The following is a 12,989-nucleotide window of genomic DNA, read 5'->3' on the forward strand; positions in this document are numbered from 1 at the left end:
TTCATCAGCAGAGAGCCAACAGGCTTTTTGAGAACTTATAAAAGAACATGTCAGGGAAACTCAAGGGGGAAAATCTGCTAAACTAGCAGTAACCAATTGATAAAAACATGACTGACTGTTATCTATTATCACCAAAATAATACATCTAAATTCAAATGAGCCGTTAATACAAACACTGCCATGCTGTTACACTGATCTAAATCAATAAGGTCAGAAAAATTCCGGTCTGAAGATCGGCTGCAGTGAGAATAGACTAGATTGTTGGGATCCACTTCCTCTCTGTAATGTGAACGCAATGTGGAGTTATGTCTATCTTCACACGAAATTTTCACGAGCAGCCGGAAACCAACACACGATAATTCCTGAATCGCAAACACAACACAGGCGAATTTCATTCGAAACGACTGGCTTTCAAAACAAAACTATCCCCCCCTGCACAAGGAACTCCAGGCTAGTAGGGGCGGTAGTCTGTGTGAAACTGCCTCACGAACCCTGATATTGGTGCGAATTGGTGCGTTACACGCTACTTCCGCTCGGTTTTCTACTTATTTTTAATCACAATTTCGTCAGTGTATCATCACGGCCGGCTGTAAGAGCAGAGTATCGCGCGGCCCAGATTGGAGAAAACGTCAAAAATAGATTATTAAATTTAAAAAAGTGAAATTAAACCACAAACATGTTGGGAAGTAATTAATTACATACCACAAAGTAACATCCAGATTAGAAGCTGTGATGAACGGAGTCATAAAGCACAAAACCACAATGTTTTACGTATACAAGTGGGCGGGGCCTTAATCAGCTTCCGATTATTAACCCTCTCTTACCTGTTACCACATCCACAGCATTAAATACTTTTTTTTTTTTTAAATACGAGTCACTCACTTCTTCCTCTGTCTGGGCATGGATCCAACATCCTTTCGAGGCCGGCCTCTGGGCCGCCTGTCATTGTGGGCGGGACTTCCTGTGGGCGTGGCCACAGATCCACCCGCAGTTGGCGAGGGTCCTTTATCAGAGGAATCAAGAATCTTCTCCTCTGATGACATTCTGATGGAAGAAAAAGAAAGAACAAAACTTTTTTTATTCCATCAGTGTTGACGCTGTTCATATGGTTTAAACATTCAACATTACAGGACCATGTTCATTTTGTTTCCTTTTACACTTCTGGCACGCTCTCCCGGTTCAAGTCATTTTTGTAGGTCAAATATGAAAGCTGCTTCTGAACCAGGATTTAATCCTGGGAACTGATTCAACTGCCACCTAAACGCCGCAGTCCAACACGAGGGAACGCTCACTACAGCTCTGTCCTTTAGCAGCTCGGCATGTTTGATTCACTTCCCGTAATGATTCGAAGAGTCAGAGTCAAATCCTTTCCCGTCCGAGCTCATTTGGAAGCACTACTTTGAGCAGATGCCCTCAGACCCCGGTTTTATCGCCCGAGTATGTTCTGACCTGTCCAAAGAACCATACGGAAGTGGAGAGCACATCAAGGTTCCATCCAAATGGAAGAACCACTACTGCATATGTCAAAGCACACTTAATATTATATTTTGAACCTGCCACATTAGGAATATTTACAGCGTCCGATAAAGGCAGTGCTGTGGTCCGCGTAGGAAAATATTGGATTTTGATGTGCTGACTGAACAAAGCACTAAAACTCAAACTCAGTTCATCGCGGTGTTCAGTCGACTCATGTGTTACTCACGTTTGGCTAAAAACCTTGCGACTTTTCTTAAACGTAAAGAAATGCATCATCTTTTGATGACTTTTGATTAAAATTGAATTACAGAAGATGTAGAAATCGTCAGCCTGTAAACACGGCTGCGACAACTGATGATGAGCTTCTCCTCAAAAACCAGCCCAGGGTTGACTCCATTCGAGAGTGGACACAAGCGTGGGTCTAACTTGTGAGTCAACATCACGCATTAGACCCAGCAGACTCTACACAACTCTCAAACGTGACCACAGCGTTGTGGTGTTATAAGATCGACCAAAGACAAGATTCACGCTACAGAACTTCCCAGCAACCCAAATGCCAGACCTGTGGATCATATGACTTTAGTGAGATTGGTGGAGGTTTGCAGAAGTTTGCAGAAACAAGACGTTATGAACTTATGGGTACGGTTTTCTGCACGATTCTCAGTGTTACCGCTCATCACCATCCTTACTGCTCGCTGTAGACGTGCTCATACACATGAGCTCGTTTCCAGCGAATTCCAAAAAACATCATCCTTAATACTAAGGAAATGCGTAACTACGAACGTGTTAAATGGACGTGTCATTTGGCATTAAGTAAATCGCTAACAATTGACAGTAAATGTGAATGAAATATACATTTTGTCACAACCAGTTACTGGCATCATTATGTTTTTTTTTCCGTCGAGTATCGTGATACCATCAATCACCAGACGCTTCTGGTGTAGAGCTGGATGATACGACTAGAATATCATATCACAATTCTACCATGAAGCCTAAGTGTCACGATATATAGGTTTGCAAACTATTTTCTAGCAATACAGTAATGTTGTATTTAAAAAACAAAACAAAAAAAAAACCTTCAACGATGCATTATTTGATGTCTATGTAAAGTTATTTTTTAAATTTTTTACCATCATCAGTTTCTTCCAGTTTGTAATTATCGTTATAATTAGGGATGCACCGAAATGAAAATTTATGGCCGAAGCCGAATATAATGGAAAACTTGGCCGAAAACCAAATGCCAAACACGTTTTTTCACTTTTTCCATTTATTTTGCCTTTTTTTCACCATTGCATAAATTAAATAGTCAAAATGTGCTTTTTACTATTTTGTCTTGCTTTTCAAAGAAAAAAAATCTATTACAAAAACTACAATTTCAAAATATTTATTTAACACTGAACATTTTTTTTTTTCATTCCATCAGGCGTAGGCTACCAGCAAGGCACAATATAACTTTAAATAAATAAATGAGTAAAATAAAAATATTTTGATGTGGTCATCTTTGATCCCCCCCTTGAATAGCCTATGTTAGGCCTTTAACAGACTGCTGAAAGAATGGAACACTCTGTAGCCTACAACAAAAAGTGCATTAAAAAGTGCAAAAAATGGTTCTGTTTGTTTCTATACGGCTGATTATATTGGGGACATATACCGCTCTCGTCCCTGTACACCTCGCGGAGAATTATAGTAGATATAGTATAGTTAGATACGTTGTTAATGTTATGTCCCTTGACAGATTTAGTTAGTTTAAACTATAGATTAGTTCATTTAGTCCCCGCTGGTGTTTCCGCTCCCAGTCCATAATACTAGTTCATGTTTCTTGTTTTGTGGTTTGACCCTGTTTTCTGTGACCGCGACTCTGATTCCTGCTTTGCCCCGTTTATGCCTGTTTGCCGCTCGCCCGAAACCTTTGCCTGTCTTGACTAAGTTTTTTGGATTACGATTTGGATTTGTCTGCCTGCCCTTAAATAGATACGTCTTTACCTGCTTCCGTACTCTACTCCCTTACGTCTTGTGACGTGACAGAATACTCCAGAACAGAAACAAAACAAACGCATGTGTCCACAGTAAACAATGTCACGGTTGTCAACATCCAAAGAGCATGCGGTCGAAGAGCACTAGTGCACGTAGCTCGTGCACGTAGCTCGTGCATGCGCACGCCCCCTCATCTCTCCGAGCGCGCTGCCGGAAGTGACATTCGCGCGTCTCACTCTTGTCGCTAGGCTATTTGGTCGCGTCATCAAACATGTCATTGTTCGGTCAAATATATTCGGCCTTTCACTTATTAATTTTGGTTGCCGAACATTCGGTGCATCCCTAGTTATAATAAAATTTTAGAAAAACGTTTAATAAAAAATAGCGTGCAATGAAAAGCGTATTGGCATAATTTATAATGATATTGGTCAATTTAAATTTTTTGCAAACTATAAATAAAATACATCTGAGCTCATAGCTTCTTATAATACCGTTCCGCTGTTTCATAAACAAACACTGAGATGTTGGAATTTTAAGATATCAAGTTGTAGATTTTACAATCAACGACAAGGGTAAAGCTATTTTACACTATTGTACACTCAATCATTTTGCCTGAAACATCCGACAATGTCCTTGGTGTGGTACGTGAATAGCATGTTGAAAATGTTCATTGTTTTGGAGCAAAAAATTTGAAAAACTCCAAACAGAACCTCGATATCATTATTTTTGTCTATAAGTATGGTGATATGATATTGTGCACCGTATCGCCGACCCATTTTAATGACGGCCTGAATACTTTGGGTCGTTTCAGTTATTTCTGGCGAGATATCTCCATGTCTTAGCGGTGGAGCTCTCGTCAAGTTCGTGTCACCATTTCTGTCAACAAGGTCAAGGCTTCAGTGACCGGATAAAACTATTTTTTCCTCAGGGTAGGACTGAGGGGAAAACCCCTACATTGCCGACGAGGATAGAAATAAAATCACAGCAGACCCCATCTCTCTATGTAAGCCTAATTTCGTCCGAATAAAAATCAGCACTAAAAATGATTCTCAGGCAGAACTTTAGTCACGTCCGCCACGATTCCTGAACTCTCATCCGAGTACTTATACTGCCGTCTTCACTAAACAGACCAATCGTGATACTTGCTTCCAGCTTTGTCCAAAATGAGGAACTTCAGTTACCTGTCCTGACAATGCCTTTCGGCTTTTAAATCGAGGAAGCGCAAGTGCCTTCCGTAGCTAGTCAACCTAACACGAGTTTTGAAGTGTGCACCGATGAACATGGCCGAAGCGTTTGTTAATGAAGAATCGAGCTCTACCGTTGCTCGTCTGCTTCACTCCGGCCACCTGTGCGTTCAGCTGATGGGGCACGGTGCCAACGAGATACTGCCTTCCTTTCCAGAAATTACGCTTCACACGCTCGGATCACTCCGGGCGTGAAAACAACAGACACACGCTATTATCCATGACGCTACATCATAGCCTATCCTGCACATGTTGCAAAGCAGCAGACACGGCACGGGAACACAACATAATAGGACACTTACCTACAACTAGCACTAAAGTCAAACACCTCGCAAAACACAACAACAAAGAATTCCCAAATGCTTTTGTGTCAGTAACACAAAAAGCATTGCAGATAACGGCGTGTCCCTTTGATTAGTCCTGTTCAGTGACTTTCATGACTCAGCACACAGTGAATCCCAAGAACTGCTAAAAAACATCAGGAGCTTTTCATCTGATCTGCTACTCTTCAGAGTGAACATGTTGAGCGTTTGCCCAAGGCTTGATACATATCTCAAGCTTTCTACACCACTGTTTGCCACCTGAATCGAAGAGTTAAGGTCTTCTGATTATTTACTAGACCTGGACGTAAGGTTCTACCAATTTGCACGGCATGTAAAGCCAAGGAAGAGAAGAAAAACACAGGATATTAGATGAACTTGGAGCAATGTGCAAACGACGGTGGCGACTCACAGAAGTTAGCAAGACTGGCGTTAAAACCTTTTCAGATACACTGTAAGAATACCATATTTCTCGTGTGGAAAAACGACAGTCATTTCAGTTCAGAAGTTATTCAGTGTTCAGGAAGGAGAAGGGGGGGGGACTGAAGGCCTTTTGTTTAAGCACTGAACACAAAGCAAAGTGGTTCACATGAGGGGGGCATGTCCAGTCTTTGTTCATCTGACTCAGGAGGTTAGTTCTGGTGAAAAAAAAAGCAATTAAAACACAGCTAAAGTCCAGGTTAATTCAGGTTCTGTGGGAAATCAATCACCACTTTAAACACTGCACTTTTCCTGCGTTGTAAAGAAACACACAAAAGCCGGTTATCAAAAGTACTGCGACTCAGATAGATGAGGTTTCCTTTCTTAACACTAGCCTCTAACACTCCAGTCTGAACAAGTCCATTCTCTCCTCATATTTGTGTTTACACACATTTTATTTCTCTCCTTCTGAACAACAACAACAGAAAAAAAAACTTCCGAGCCCATAATAAATCCATAATGTTTTGCTAACGCTTAGCTTAGCACTACCATCACAGGCCAACTTGCACAGTATCAACCCCGGGGGTTTGTGTGACGATTTAACACGTCAAAATCGGGTGGTTTTTAGTTATTTATTTATATTTGACGTTACACGCCGTTAGTGAGATTTCCAGACGTGTTAAAACGTGACCGGGTGACGTGAAACTTCTCGGAGAAGAAAAGAAAAGGGCTTGAAAAAGAATGAGTGTGTGGGGAAATTGAGTAAATTTTTTAAAATGTCAATAAATTAAATAAATAATAACAATTTTAAAAAAAACTGTCCGGTGACGTGTTAGCTAGGCTAGCTCGAAAGACTGAAGGGGAAACGTGATACCTAGCAACAAAACGGTTTCAATTTGTGCGCGTGCACACGTACGCTTACCTTTTTTCAAAATAACGCTAGAAATGTATGTCCTTCATGTCAACAATGGTTTGAGGACATACGGTACTTTGTTGTTTTTTTCTATTTGTTTGTTTGTTTTGTTTAGTGTTTTTGGATTATTTTTTTTGAGGTGGTGGAGGTTGTTGAGGAGGAGGAGGAGGAGGAGGAGTAGAGGGGAGTGGGGGGATAGACCACTATGTCGACATTAAGACTCCCGATTTGAGAAAGAACAATCCAGTTTAGACTCCAAATCTTGGGCGAGTATGTAACGGTAACATCCAAATCTCGGAAAGCCCAAATTCCCTTAATTTGAATCCCGGCTGATTTGCGACTTGAGCAGTTTGTTTTTATTCCGCTTTATTCATCCCCACATCGCGAGATCCTCCAGGGTTTTTACATCCCTGCGCTCTTGGGCTTTTCTTCCCAACGATGCTCGGCTCCAAAAGCCGATTTTTTGCTATATATAATCCCGTGGCAGTGACAGAAACCCTTATTTCCATGAAAAACAACAACAACAAAAACAAGCTCGTGTACAAAGCGCGAGCTTCTATCCGAGATTAATCCGTTTTCAAGCTCGCGACTGGGCAAGCTGGCAATTTTTTGAACAAAAAAAATAGACACCAGTGTTTATACGGACACATCCGAGATAGCTTCAATTCCTTTCAGTTTTCAAATTCAGCACAATCCCAAAGGTATATCTCCGAAAAACGAATATCCCGTCCGAAATAAAAACGTGTCGGCTTTTTTAATAAAAACAAAAAAAAACACATTTATTAAGACACAGATATTAAAGTTGTAGCTCGCACTCCAACGGTAGCCATATTTGAGTGCGGCCGCATCACGCCTCTGTAGTCTCGCGCCGCAGCGCCGCAAAGTAGTCACTCGGTTTAAGCGAAAAGCAGTCGGATTTTTCGTGCCTGACAACAAACACGTTGTTTTCCTTGATTGTTTATAATATACGGTTATACACAAGCGGTGTTTGTCCGTAACAACGGTAGCTGCTGAGAGAAAAAAACATTTTCGCAAGAAAATAAACTGACCCTGCGGAGGGATATGCTGGAACGCTCAGCAGGTGAGGCGACCATTTTTTTAACGGAAGTGTGGAAGATGTGGTGCGGTGAGACGGAACGGATTTGGTTTTGGGCAACACCAGGACTATTTAGTTATTTTTCATGTGCAGTAGCTGATTTTTAAAAATTCCTTACTTGTACAAATAACCCGCAACATATATAGAGCAATATTTATTAAGGTTTTCAATAAAAAATTAAGTCATGGCCTCAGTAAAAGTTGGTGAGAAGATTTGGAAAACTGACGTCTTTAATCTTATTTTATCTAGTACACCTTTTTATTATTATTTTTTAAATAAACCGGAGCCTGTTTCATCAAACACTTAAGTTACATGTCATCATGAACCAGGAGTACGGTTTCTTTAACAGAATAGTGTCGTAAAAAATAAAAATAAATCAATTAATATTTCGATATTAAAGTTGTAGCTCGCATGCCAACAGTAACTTTATTTGATTGCAGCCGCAACACACCTCTGTATTCTCAAACCAAAACGCTGCAAAAAGTAGTTCGGTTTATAAGAAAACCAGTAAGGATTTTTTTTTATCTCTCAATAAAGATATTACTTTTACAGGTTATTCATAATACATGATCATATATATGTTATATTTGTCTATAACAACATCACTTAACAAGAAGATAAAACAACAACAACATGAAAATGATGAAACTGATCCTGCGGAGGGATACTGTATGTTGGAATGCTCAGCGGGTGGAAGATGTAGTGCGACTGAATAGGACGGATTTGTGTGTCGTCCTACATCAGCATTAAACGCTTGTTAAATGTGCAATTAACATTAAAACATAACGCTATTATATCCCAGTTTGATTTTATCTGGTGGATTGTGAATGGTGGAATGGTGGATTGTGATTCCTTCACCCCTGCCCTTTGGAGGTTGTTGGTGATGTCACTGTCTGTTGTTTTGGGGGTTTTCTTCACAGCTCTCACAATGTTTCTGTCATCAGCTGTTGTTGTTTTCCTTGGCCAGTTCGATGTCTGTTGCTCAGTACACCAGCGGTTTCTTTGTTTTTCAGGACATTCCAAATTGTTGTATCGGCTATGCGTGATGTTTGCACAATGACTGATTTTCCCTCTTTTCTCAACTTCAAAATGGCACGCTTTTCTCCCATAGACAGCTCTCTGATCTTCATGTTGGTTTATCCTTTTTAACAAGAAATGCGGTATTTACAGGTGAAACTGAAGGCTCAAACCAAGAGTAGATGCAACATAGCATGATTAAATAACTAACTTGGCCTTGCTGTTCCAATAGTTTCAGAGGGGACTGTATATATAACTTCTAAAGCTGATCTTAAACAAAAATGAACATGATTGCGTTCGGATTTCTGTAAAGCTGATTTGTCATGAAGTCTTTGTTAAAAAGTGCAAATAAATAAGTTATCTTACATAGTTATTAAGTAGTATTAAATTTTTTAAACTCTTACAAAGGGCATTGGAATACTCAATGAACTGAGACTATCCTTTATCTGACTTACTCAAAATGAGACATGAAACAATAAAAGTATACAGAAAAAAAAACGGCATGATAAATAATAGAAACAAATTAAATAGGTGCTGTTTTTACAAGAGAAAACAAAGCTTCTACTACGATCTAAAATATTCAGGCATATTTAGGTAAAGAAGAACAATCACTGCTCAGACTAATGTAGGCTATAAACTTTGCCTGATTTAAAGGTGAATAGTTTTTTTTTTTTGTTTTTTTTTTTATTACTACCCAGCTAACAATTTTTGGCTTCCAGAACCTCAATTCTCATCATTTATTTTTAATATTTATACATTCATGCATCATTAATCATAAATAAAACAAATCATTCTATATAAATTAATAATCAGCACACAATCCATGATTTTGTCGATCCATTGTTTACATAAAATATCAAGCCATGAATCTTGGGTCATTGAAAACATTATCATTTAATTTAAAAAAATCATCTTTTCATGGATAAAAATTTGCAAGAACATTGAAATATTTAAAAAAATAGAATAAGTTGTAACTATAAAAATGGATCAGTTTCTCTATAAAAACTTCTGATCTTCAACTTCTCCACTTGCAAAAACAGGCTCACTTCTTCCACCACCGTCATCTGCAAATTTAACAAAGAAATTTAAAAAGGCAGCAAGTTAAATGGACATTAGAGCAAACAATCAGAATTAGAAGAACAATTACATAAATAATTCAATAAACATTACTATAAAGGCCTTTAATATCATGAAGTTTGCGCATGGCCATGTCTAGTGGTCTGATGTTGCACGCGACAACAACAAAAAAATCAAAATCTTCTTAAAAAAGCACACATGCATTGGATATTAAGAATTGTTTTGTGTATTTCATCATAAATCTTCTCAATGGAAAATAAAATGCACTTAATCCACGGCAATTTGGTTCTCAGATGAATTTATTCCTCTTTAAAGATGCTTATATATTTGGTAAATGGCACACTTATATAGCGCTTTTCTCCGAAGTGCTTTACACTGTGTCTCATTCACCCATTCACACACACACTCACACACCAGTGGTAGCAAAGCTGCCATGCAAGGCGTTAACTTGCCATCGGGGGCAACTTGGGGTTCAGTGTTGTTCCCAAGGACACTTCGGCATGTGGAGTCATATGAGCCAGGAATCGAACCACCAACCCTACGATTAGTGGACAAGCTGCTCTACCACCTGAGTCACAGCCACCCATTTACACTGGAAAACAAGAAAAATACACTGATTGTAGCTCAAATGTAGTGTTGCAATGTGAAGTGATTGTGATATTGACATGAGCTGATATTTTAGTTTAAAATATATACAAAACAGGCTGAGATCATTTAATGAAAGCAGATCTGCCTTGTTCTCGCTCTCTTTCTCTCCCTTATTCTCACACTGATGGCTCTCACGGTCAGAGACAGGCAGGGTCGGCTTCTTTTTGGTCAGAAACCACTACCTCTGCCAAACTCTGGAGTTAAAACAAAGATGCTGATTTAAAAAATGAGCTTCACTAATTAACGTTAGTGCTTTGCTGCACTCCATTCCAATCAGAGCTCTGTGTTGAAGTCTCCATGCACTTCCCAGCTGCCACTTACATGGGACGTAGCATTAGTTTTATTTACAGTAATTACTGACTGTGACTGTGTGGCATGACCAAACATTATGTTGCTATATTTTACTTCCCTGAACGGAGCAACTGTGACCTTATGTGTGAAACCTAACTAATTAGCCAGCTAGCTAGCTACGATCCAACATTGCTTAGCCTAGGTAACCAGCTGGTAACCAGCTAGTAAACCAACTAGTGTGTTGTTGTAACTAACTAGCTTCTTAACGTTAGCCAAAGAGAAGATAAATGACAGTAGGACTAATGTCCATTGAGACTTTAGTTAAAGTGTTGAATAGGTACTTTGACTATTGAAGCTTAAGTGGACGAGGACAGTAAAAACGCAGTATTTGTACACCTGACATTACAAGATGCGATAGAAAGAAACAGTTACACGAGCTGAATTTGAAACAAACTGACTCATCTGCTGGAGAGACATAGATCAGAGATGATTGACAGGACAGGGGCACTTCAGGGGCCAATCAGATTCAGCTGGGGTTAGCCAGTGCCCCTCTGGACCCACACCTGTATCTGCAAGTGCTTGAAGAAAATGTAAATTATCCAAATTGACCCAAAAAAATAACCATAGAAAACGTTCTGTATAAGGTCTCTTTAGGTTGTTGCAAAAAATAACCTAAAGAGAATGCCTCCTGTCAGTCATTTTATGGACACTCTATGGGTCACCTTAGATTCTGGGGAGCGGAGATTCGTGAACATGGGCGGGAATCATTCAAATATCAAACTTACCTAAACTTTAGAGACCTAATCCTGAAATAAAAAAAAGGCTAATCGTACTTACTGCACCTTTTTTTAAAAAATGGCGCCGAATCGTTTGGGAGCCGACTCTTTTTAGTGAGTCAAATGATCTGACTCACTGAAGGTTGTAAAAAACAAAAAAAGAAAAAGATCCCAAGATGGGTTGAACATCATGAGTAAAAAAGTGCTGAAAGACGTTCTTGTCCTTCTCCGTGTTCACAGCGACACCTAGAGGAAATCAAACGCGTTATTTTTCAGGTGAAAACTCAATAAAAGCATGTTAACTCTTTCCACATTTTATTTTCCATCGATTAAAGGGCAAAACAACGCCGAATAAATCCACTGCTTTTATAATGTGCTTTCTATCAAACCTAACGCATTATTAAACCTTTACATCTCACTCTTTCCTCATGATGGGATATTTGGACGATAACCCATTGGCTTTCCTGTTTCCAAATTTTGTAGATATCTGGAGAAACGGTGCATGGTGGCCAATAGGATGCCTTTACTTTGATCACGTGACGCAGATGGCTCTCATTGGCGGTCTAATTAAATCGATTTGATTCATGGAAGCTGATTGGTTTGTAACAGTGCAGCAGACAAAAGCTTCAGAATCTATTTGGAATATAAATATAAAAGTGACGTGAGGGAATAGAGGAGGATTTGCAAGAGGTAAACTATCATAACTGGGTTAGAAATAATATTAATAATAATAATAATAATCATAATAATAATAATGGTTTGGTAAGTTTAATGTGCTAATGATGTATAATTACCATGTAATAGCCTATGTAACGATAAAGTTTACAGTGGGTTCATAAGCTGATTAACAACATAAAACAGCCAAACACGCCTGAGTTGCATTCTTTGTTGTTCATTTTCTAGAAGTAGAGGGTTTAAAAAAATAAATAAATAAAAAACTTGCTGTACTTTTTGTAGTTAATTAAGAGAAAGTACAACGCCATTTCGGAAATACGAAGTCCTTTCCAGGAGGACTTCAGTGCACCATCGGTTACAATGCCATTAATAGGAAGGAAAAATTTCAGGTGATTACATTATTGTTTGCTCCTTAAAACAAAAGCACAAGAGCTTGAACATCGTGAGGTAGCTAAAGTTGTAACTTTAAGTTTTCTGACATCTTCAGCACAGAGGAGTTTACGCTTCTTTTGTGGTTTTCTCAGTAACACGACAAGCTGCGGGTTGTCTTTGTTTAACTTCAAGAGAGAGAATAAAGAGAGGACTGGTGAAGGAACTGCTGTTTTTAGCTGCAATAATGTAAGTGAGAACAGGAACTCGCTTGCTTTGTAGATGCTCCACAGCGTTAAACGTAACTATAAATATATACGCAGTATGATGTCATTCGATTTGTAAGTGTTTGTGACTCCGCTTTGTTACTGTACACTACCATAAACCTGTCGCTGATTATTTTTCTATAACAGCATGACACCGATGGCTCTATTTCTGACTAACCACATACTCATTGTTTCTGATTTGGGACTTGACACTTTACCAGATGTGTGACTGATAAATTTCAGTTCTAGGATAGAAATAATTCTTGACGCCTCATTTAATGTCAGCTTTTACACACTGTGGATTAGATCAGAGCCGCCTGAGACAGGATCTAAGTTTAATTGTTAAGACATTTCACCAGGGGGCAGTGTTACACTGCATGCGTTACTGAGCGATCCCTTCACACGTTTTTAATCTCATTATCCTTGT

The 12,989-nt window shown here is 39.1% G+C and overlaps 1 protein-coding gene across 7 annotated transcripts in view; it reads right to left on the bottom strand.

The window, feature by feature from the left end:
- kmt2cb (lysine (K)-specific methyltransferase 2Cb) overlaps positions 1 to 7,379 on the bottom strand; it is a 60,722-nt gene extending 53,343 nt beyond the window's left edge. For 6 of the 7 annotated variants that reach the window (XM_017471549.3, XM_017471550.3, XM_047156702.2 and 3 more), the window contains exons 1-2: positions 6,357 to 7,378; positions 883 to 1,044 (exon numbers count right to left, since the gene is read on the bottom strand). In XM_017471549.3, the coding sequence (XP_017327038.1) occupies positions 883 to 1,043 (161 nt within the window). In that variant the 5' untranslated portion in view covers position 1,044; positions 6,357 to 7,378. Of the gene's footprint in view, positions 1 to 882; positions 1,045 to 6,356 lie in introns of all 7 variants that reach the window. The other variant, XM_017471547.3, reaches the window with a different exon arrangement.
- Between the last annotated feature and the right edge of the window lie 5,610 nt (positions 7,380 to 12,989).

This window comes from Ictalurus punctatus, chromosome 7 (assembly GCF_001660625.3).
Source record: "Ictalurus punctatus breed USDA103 chromosome 7, Coco_2.0, whole genome shotgun sequence".
In the NCBI taxonomy this organism is placed as follows: Eukaryota; Metazoa; Chordata; class Actinopteri; order Siluriformes; family Ictaluridae; genus Ictalurus; species Ictalurus punctatus.